At 40.1% G+C, this 9575-nt stretch overlaps 1 protein-coding gene across 1 annotated transcript in view; it reads right to left on the bottom strand.

Annotated features, from left to right (window-relative positions):
- Nucleotides 1-487: 487 nt before the first annotated feature.
- SLC2A9 (solute carrier family 2 member 9) overlaps nucleotides 488-9575 on the bottom strand; it is a 79299-nt gene continuing 70211 nt past the window's right edge. Inside the window, exon 12 of the mRNA XM_059471062.1 lies at nucleotides 488-4196. Within this exon, the coding sequence (XP_059327045.1) occupies nucleotides 3939-4196 (258 nt within the window). The 3' untranslated portion in view covers nucleotides 488-3938. The remainder of the gene's footprint in view (nucleotides 4197-9575) is intronic.

Raw genomic sequence — 9575 nt, 5'->3', positions numbered from 1 at the left:
CATCTTTCAGATTTCAGTTTTTGCATATCCTTGTAGCAGAAATAGTCACTTGACTGAATTTCTCATCAAAAAGTAGAGCTGTAGCAACTCAAATTCATCCATTGCTAATGACAACTTTCTGCAAAAAGCCTCACCAGTTTTAACAATTCTTATAAGCAGTTATTACTACCACTAGCCAGTTTTGATAATTTTCCTCACATCGTTGTCTGCATTTTTATTTCTGAAGCCCAGTATAAACATATGAAAGAATGAAGTGTGGAATCTGATTTGAGAATTAAAATATAAATAATACTTCAAAATAAAATATGCTACAAAAAATGCTTCAGGGGCCATTTTCTTCCCATAATTCCCAACCACCCAACTGCGGAGTTCACAATGACTTGGCTCCTCCAGATACAGGACTGAACAGCCTTGTGCTGGGACATACAAAACCCCAGGGAATTGAAACATGTGCACATGGGGAGGTTCAGATTTACCCAGAACAAAATCCACATAATTTCAATTTTATTCCAAAGGTTTACTTTTCAATCACTGTGCATGGACATAGTTGATCACACAGACTTGGGTACCCATACAAACACGACCTCACAGTACCTCACCCCAGTGTGAGACAGGAAAAGGGAATGTGGCACCACACAACACTTGCTGACAAACACACAGGCTATCGACAATTAGATACATTCAACAAGAAAAAATAAACTGTAAGTTGCTGATATTTTCCATGTGGTCCTGTCCTTGCTGGAAAAATTATAGCAGCGTAACAATGGAAAAAAACTGTATGGAACAACTTCAAGAACAACACACTCATTAGGGTCAGAGATGAGAAAGTTAATGAAGTACTGGCACAGCTCCCACAGCCCAAGGCAGAGGACACTTCCCTGGCTAGTGAACAGAGCACTAGCTTGGCCTGGAATTGCTTTGACCATTGGATGGCAAGAAAAATCAGGTGAGATGTGGAACCCCCGTCCCACACCGTGCTCAGTCTGTAGCAGCTCTTTGCAGCCACACAGAAAGTGTGTGCCCATCTCAGGCAGGACAGGAGAGGGCAAATGGGATTGCAGAAATGAAAACATGACCCCTTGCTGCTAATGCTGTACAGGGCCCCCGAGCTGTGATAGGAAATTCTATGAGACATCTCTACCTATGCATTCAGAGCTGGGCTCCAAATGCAACTGTAGGCAAATGTAAGATGATTTTATCTTGTTGCAGAAGTCCTGATTTCTGATACAACTGCTGTATCAGGTCAGCATGATATTTAATTGAAGTTATCCAGTGGTAACATTTTCAACAGTGTCTATAATGTATGCTGATGAACAGCACTAAGTGCTAAATTCTGCTCAATCTAATAATATTGGTTTCCAATTTTCCACCATGGCTCAAAGCACATCTTATCATACCATGTTAGTAGCCCTAACTACAAAGTAAAGTAATTCCCAGTCTGAAGGAGAAGGTCTGAATTTGCCAGTCTTGCCCTGAAGGCAAAAAAGGAAGAAATTTTTCATAACATTTTCTTGAGGGCTGGCATTCACACTCAGTGTTTACATAACCACTCACCTTGCAAGCCTCATGTAACCCTTGGAATAGGGAACTAAAGGCACTGAAAGGTAGTACTTTCATTTGCTGTATATATAATTTTAAAAGTGGTTATTACAACAATATTTTTGTACAGTTTTCTCCACAGTATTTGATTAACTTCCATTTATGACTGTCTGTTGGAATAATCCCACTTTGCTCTCTTTCTTAATAGTAGCACCAAACCCATAATTTTTTTATTTTTCATTCTCAATTCTCTTTCTCACATATATTTAATTTTCTTACTGCTGTACTTCTATCCCAGTGGAAAAAAACTCCATAAAGTCTGGCATAAAAGCACCCATCAATTTTTTGTAAATTACCTAGTAATGAAATTGCCCTATTAGGTCAGCTTACAATGTCTGTGGTAAATATGCCATATACAAATAAATCACAGTATAAAACTATATGCATAAATTAGTAGTAACAGCTGAACATTAGGATCTCTGATTATAATTTACAGTGTAATTTACAGTGTAGAACAAAACAAAAATGAGCTTATTACTTGGAGAAATACAAACAACCCCCCCCCCTCCCCCTGCAGATACCAGAAAATAATTATCCACTGTGTGTGTATATACATGAATATAAATCACAGAATCATAGAATAGCCTGGGTTGGAAGGCACCTTAAAGATCATCTTGTTCCAATCCCCCACCATGGGCAAGGACACCTTCCACTAGACCAGATTGCTCAAAGCCCCATCCAATCTGGACTTGAACAATTCCAGGGATGGGGCAGCCACAGTTTCTTTGGGCAACCTGCTCCAGTACCTCATCACCCTCACAGAAAAGAATTTCTTCATAATATCCAATCTCTATCTACCCTCTTTTACCTTAAAGGCACTAATATTAAGCCACTGAATATTAATATGCATCTATGCTTGGAATGTATATACATATATATTAATGTATGCATACATATATGAATGTATATGCAAATTTTCTTGCAAAAATGCTCCAAATTAATGAATTTCTAGATTAGTAAATATAACTTGTGGAAGCAGTTGACTCTACCTACATGCTGCACTTTCTTCTTGTGTCTTACTTCTAACTGAGAGCAGCTCAAAGACTTACTGACTTTCCATATAAAACAGCTATTTAATTTAAAAATTCTTTTTACATCAACATCCAGGTACCTAGAGGGATCAAGAAAAACTGTTATCAAAATTACAAACTGTAAAGATGATGTTCATTAAGAAAAAAAATCCCATTAATTGGTGACTGAACCACTGAGAGCCTGCTGAGTCTTTCTCTCATGAAATCAAGCAGTTTTACAAAGCTTTAGATAGCTTAGAAACTTGGTAATAAGAGCTAGGCCTGGTGGTTCAGAATCTAATGCCCAAATAAAAATTAGTGTTTAAGAAATAGGGGTCTAAATTCCTATGCAGACATCTAGTATTGAGAACTAAATTGTCAGGTCTCAGGGAAATTTGGGCTCCTAAGACTTGTTTTAAAAGGAATTTGAAAAGAAAAGCAATAAACAAACAAACAAAAAAATTAAAAAACCCTAACCCTTGGAACACTTCATGTTTGAATTTTTGTTTCAATACTATGCCCTACACATACCATCAGAGTTCTCTCACTTCCCCATGAGGTTTAGTTTTCCTTTATATTAAACCTTTTAAGTTTAAAAATTAAAATTATGTAAATATATATATTCAGAGAAATGCAGTGCCAGCAAACCCAGAAACTAGAGACAACTCTTGTTGAGCACGATTTTTACAAACTCGATTACTAGTGAATCAGAATTTGCAAGTGAGACAAGGAAACTCATCAGGACCCAGAGCTGCCATTTGTGGGAAGGTGGGAGATGTTCAAACAATGCAGCTGAAAGTCAAAATAGCTAGAAAAGGAATGGGAGGTCAGGGAAGTGCCATGTCAGATCTCGTGGGGAGCTTGAATGACATCTTGGGAAACATGGAGAAATTCATTCTGGTGCCATTCCAGCAGTCTGCTGCTTCTCAGCAGTCCCCACTGGGATCTCTTCCCTTGCCTCTGCCTCCTCCTCCTGCAGAGAGCATGCCCACCTCCCTGTGAGCACACAGGGGTGCTCAGCCAGCTGCTGCTCAACACCTGGCTCCCCACTGCCACTTCACATCTCCAAGTCTACATTCCCCATCCCACTCACCACTCACCTGCTTCACAGGTGCCAAGGAAACTCCATCTCATTTAATTTATCAATTGCCTCTCCTCCACCCCTCATTGTCTCAACTGTTACCCCAGCTGCTAATGAGTTCACCCATACTCACTTAGAACATTTTCAAAGGAGAAGCATTTCATGATCTTCGTAAAATATACAAGTTGTGCACTGCTATAAATAAAAAGAGCACTCTCTCCCCCATCCCCTGAAAGAACACGCTGGGTTTACACAATCCCTTTTATGGTTTCCCCATTGTCCACTGGAGATGTGAAGTTTGATTCTTGTTCTTCACTTGGTTTCCTCTCCCTGGGGTAGTGGTTCATCTCTTGCATTTCTAAAGTTACTTTATTCCTTTTGGCAAATGCTTGGCTGATCTCATGAAATGTCTTATTTTTTGTTTCAGGCAGGACAAAAAACAGGTAGGCTGCTCCTGCAAAGCAGACGCCAGCAAACACTAGGAAGCAGTAGGTCTGCAAACCAGCCTGTGAATAGAAAACAGAGGAGATGGCCATTACAAAGGAGAAAAAAATTCAGAAGAAAGGCAGGAATGGTTTGAAAGAAAAAATGGGGAGTATGGAGCAATTTTAAACCAAGTACATTACTGGCATTCATTGCTAGTTGGAGTGCTGAGATGTTCAAAAAAATGCATGAAATTTTGGTTCTTCCAACACTGCCTGTGCCTGTCGACAGCAAAGCAGGTTCCTGGCACAGGCACACAGAGCTGCAATCTGGGCAGCGCTGGGAGACACCAGACTGAGCTGGGGAGAGCAGGGGAGAGCAGGAATCCTGCACTGTGCTCAGCTGAGCCTGACACTGCCTGGGGTTCCTGGAAATGGGGCAGATGTTTCACTGGGTGGTTCTGCACACCACATCCCAGTCCCAGCTACAGGAACTGAGGCACGCCTCAGCAGTGCTGTGCACCTCTACAAACCCATGGAGAAACTGCCATAGCCAGGGGCATCTTCATCACAGCAGTTACAGGCTTTGAGATTTGCAAAATAAATGAGGAAAAACCCCAAATAGCACACATTTGTTATCACTCTTACAGTTAGGGGAGTTCACAGCAGGAAAAAAAGTCCTAAAATGCATTTCTTTTCATGCTAGAAAGTGTAAGAGTTAGTTAAGGGAATGCAAAGTACAGATCATATTTGAATATTATGGATTTTAGTTCACTGTAAAACCAAAGAGAGTAGGTGTAAAGAAGTTCATTTATAAATTGATTATAAAGGCTCCCACCAGCCAGGAGGAGTTGTAGTTCACTGAAACATAACTATTTCTTTCCTGGTGATTATTGGATCATTTAGAAGCTACCAGTTACCTTTCAGCAGTACAGTTGTGAAAAACATTTGATAAATACCATATTGCCATCTGAGCTTTGTTGAACTTGGAACAGGTTTGATACTATGGCTCCACAGAAGCCACTTGCAGCATTTGCGGAAACCTCCCTTCCTCCTCTATTAATTTACACTCTCAAACACCTTATGTACCCATATCTTTCTAATTTCTTTTATTAACAAGGCTGAATTAAGCCGGAAGGAGAATCTCCAACTCCAAAAATAAGGTGACATTTCTGTGATGCCTTGTCTGAGGTCATGAACAGCAAACCCAAGGAGAGCCAAACTCCTCACACATCACCTCAGGTGCTGCAAGGCTGAGGTTACCCCAGGGAAAGCCACTCAGGACAGAAGAAACAGACCTGTCTTCCTCAACACACATATTTATGGATGCCATTAAAGGTATGTAACTGAAACAAGTAAGACAGAGCCAGTAACCTTCATTTTACACATTTTTGTAACAGCCTCTCATCATGCCTCGTTAGTCACAGCAGTCCTACACTGCAGGCTGGTTTAACTCCCTGCTTTGGGTGCTCAAGGTGTATGCAATTCTTGGCACTATTTTTATGTTTCACTTGCTCATTATGCATCATGCGTGGTGTGCAAGAAGAACATTAATTCCTGCGTGGAACAAGAAAGAAAAAATGGAACAAACCCTTTCCTGCAGCTGCTTTTTAATACCATGGCTGATTTCCAGCCTGCCTAGTCACAATGTTCTTTGTTTCTGTGGATAATTCATTACCTAGTTCAGTGCTTCCAATCTTGCCTGAAACAGGAAAAGCCAGCAAGTGCATTCTCTGATATTGTTTATGGACTCTAGAGATCACCAATACTTTTTCATTAAATCCTAGAAGCATGAAGTCCTCAGCAAGCTGACAATCAGAAGCCAAACAGCATGGATAACGTGGAGGGGGGGAAATATTCTGGCATGTAACAGATAGAACTTAATAGAACAAATAGCTTATACAGAGGCAGAAGCAAAAGGATATAGTAGACAGGCGAAAAAAATTTTGCAGTGCCTCATAAATCATCCTGTCTTGCTAAGAATTGAAATTTTACATCTGGATCTTCTGCATTTGTAATTGCTCTTCAGCTGAATGGCAGAATTTCTACCCAGAATCATGTTTCTCACTTTTTAAAATTTCACTGAATTAAATATTCTCCATGATGAAAGTGAATCTTTAATACCCCATATAAATAAACATGGCAATCAATTAGAATAAATTAAAATAAATATTTTTTGGTGGTGCAGCCACAACTTTGTGCCCCCTTTCTAATTCCTCTTGATTTCTTTGCTGTCCATAAGCTAAATAAATTAGCGCTTATTATCTTTGATTCATATCTAAGTAAACCTCTTCTAATTGAACTAAACACTCATGAGAGCATGTTTTATTTGCAATTATTTTACCTAATGTATTTATATTTATTTGTAATAATCATGCTCTTCTTAATTTCTACAATCCTCGAGGAAGCAGCCCTCAAGGACCTCCAACTGAAGTTTTACAGAGAATAAGTTAAAAATTAAATTTTGTTATAAATCCTACAAGTGGGTTTTGTAGGGTTTATTGCATCCTGCAGGATTTCTCCAACAGGCCCATAATTCCCAGACAGGAGGAACACTGCAGGGTGACCATAAAAAGTCCTTTCATCACCAGCCATTCTTCAGTTATAATATTTTCTTAAAGTTGGTTATTATTTACCCTCACAGCAAAGGAAACCCCTCATTCATAAACCTTTCATAAGTCATCCAGGGTTCAATTTATATCACCCAAACCTGCATTTGACACAGAACATCACATACTAATTAAATTACTCATTATAAACATGAAACCCTCTATATGCACTGCAGACTGATAAAGGTTGTAAGACAGAAATACAGGGTAAAGGGGGAGGAAAATGTTAAATCACAAATCCCAACTCAGTAAAAACCTTTAGTGGGACATAGGTGGGATACAGTTCAGCCTAGATGTTTAATTAATTTTTGTCTGTTTCTGATGTATTTTGAACTGCCTGGTGCTGGAGGAAAGATCTGAGGGATGGAACATGCAATAGATTGGCCCAAACATGTCTGATGTGCCCATCAGGGAACCTAGAAGGTGAAATAATGTGGTGAAGTGCAGTAAATGCTGATATATTGAACAATGGATACTACAGAAAAGGTACTAACAGACAGATCTGCAAGGAAACAGGATCTTTGTTCCATGAGATGTGTACTTTTATTGAATTTATTTATATTGGATATTGTTTATGTTATGTCCATGAAACCTGTGTACCTCACTATTTGTAATCACCACAGTCTCATAACTAACCTGTAGTTTCTCTGTTGTTTTACCCCTTCCAAGGTGCTAGAGGTGAGCCTGCTGCTGCTGCTGTAGAAGTAAAACCAGAGAATATTGCTTATCCTGGGCTGGGGTGGGAGTAAAAAGTTGAGGAAGAACTTCAGTTAAAGTCTTTGGTGACAAAGCACGGATTCTCTGCAGCTCTGGGTATTTGAGCCTACAGACATGGATGGCCTCAAGATTCTTCACTGACAGGTGCACTGCCAATGATACAAGAATAATGACAATATATATAATAAAATTGAAAAGATAAATCCTTTTTCTATGCTTTGTGACAGTATTTCACCTGCTAAATGGAGTAGAAGCCTCTCTGGTCAAAAATTTGAATACTCGTATCCATCAGAAGAGAAGCTTGATTCTTCTGGTGCATACAAGTATTCAATTTAGCAAAACATACCCCCTCTGAACAGTTGGAAGGGGTAGCTAAAAGAGGAAGGGAATGTCAGAGGAAGAAGTAAAAGCAAATCAATTCTGAATGGAAGTTCTAAGCAAATAGAGAAAAAATTCAAGGCAAGCGTGTGGTTTCTGTATCTCTGCATTTCCTCACGTGAGGACAGGCTCCTGCCTCACCCCCTGCTCCAAGCAGGAGCAGCAGCAGCGGCCCTGGGCATGCAGGAAGCTCCAGGGCAGCCCCATCCATGTCCCTCTGGCACCTCCACCCATGCTGCTCTTTTCACACCTCCACCCATGCTGCCCTCTCCACCCTGCCTGCACGAACTGCTCAGGCTCAGAACACAGTGCACCTTTCAGAACAAAGCTGCTCCTCCTCCCACACCCCCAGGCAGCCTTGCCAGAGCTGGGAACGTTTCCTCAGCAATACCTGAAGCCAGGCTTTCACCTGCAGGATTACAAACCCAAAGGTCAGAAGGAGGCCAGGACAAAGCTCTACAGCAGCCTGTGCCTTGCAGCTGTTTTCCCTCAGCATTTCCTTAAGCAAAACCTCCTGCAGGAACACCCAAGGTTCAAAGGTGAGCAGAGCTTCAGGTGGATCCCCAAATAGCAGCAGTGCTGTCTCCTGGTAGATATCCATTCCATATCAAGGGCAGATGCACACTGAGCATCCTTGAAGGACCAGGCTTTCTGGGGTTACTGAGGGTCACTGCCCTGTCAGGTCCATGGGGAGGGCAGAAGAACAGCAGACACATTTATTGATGCAATCTCCTGAGGGAAGCACCTACTAGGTCAGCAGACTAATAAAACCTCTCCAAAGCAGGATTTGCATTGGATTTTTCAATGCTGGTTAGGGCTATTTCTATATAGTTAATAGTTAAGCATAAACTTTAAAATGCATCACCTTCTATTTTTAATACCAGCTTTCTAAGGAGGCCATTTGAAAAACAACATTTCTGCAAATTCTGGCCAGCTGAATCCTGAATTACTCATTTTTGTCTTTTCTGCAGATGATCAAGGCTTTGTATTTGTGGGGAAAAAAAAAAAAAAAAGAAAACAAAGAAATTATTTACCTAAGACACACATGCAATTACCACAAAAAAGAATTGAAGTTGAATACTCATGCAATTCCCCCACATCAGATCCCAGCCATGGCAAGCAATCAGGGCTGACTTTGAGGATGAAATAGAGCTGCATAAGCAACATGTGTGAATAAGCAGGTGCAGCTTTGCCACATTTTCTTAAGCAAAGGGATGAACAAACCTATCCCCAGCTTGTGAGGGGCTGCTATTCACATTAGAGAGAATGTACAGGCATTTCCCCCATCTCCCTTTAAATTCAATAGTAAAAAATACTTAATTTTTAGCATCATGGACTGACTTTGAGTGCCCAAAATGAATGAGAAAAAGAGCTCATTTTTTAAAGCTGAAAAGTAAACTGAAATAAAAAACCTAGCATTGAAATGACCAGAATTCTGGTTTTAATTAAAAAACCACACAATTTGCTACTTTTGAAGCAATCTAGCTGAGAACAGTCTTCCTGCTAATAGCTTGCATGCTGTGAACAGCATGTTCTGGAGGAATATAAAAGTAGTTGAGAGGACCATTATGTGCTATTTAACAATGGTCGCTTACTGACTTAACACACCCTGTAACAAAAGTTAAATTCTAAGCAGGGCTGTGATACTGGAAACAGGAAAACATATATTCTAGGGCAGGTACAGCAAAATAAATGAGCAAATGAAAGAAATCTGAATTAATTTAACAAACATAACACATTAATATTTTTAAAACAAAAC

Source organism: Ammospiza nelsoni, chromosome 4, assembly GCF_027579445.1.
Source record: "Ammospiza nelsoni isolate bAmmNel1 chromosome 4, bAmmNel1.pri, whole genome shotgun sequence".
Taxonomy (NCBI): Eukaryota; Metazoa; Chordata; class Aves; order Passeriformes; family Passerellidae; genus Ammospiza; species Ammospiza nelsoni.
This window is presented reverse-complemented; position numbering and strand designations above follow the sequence as displayed.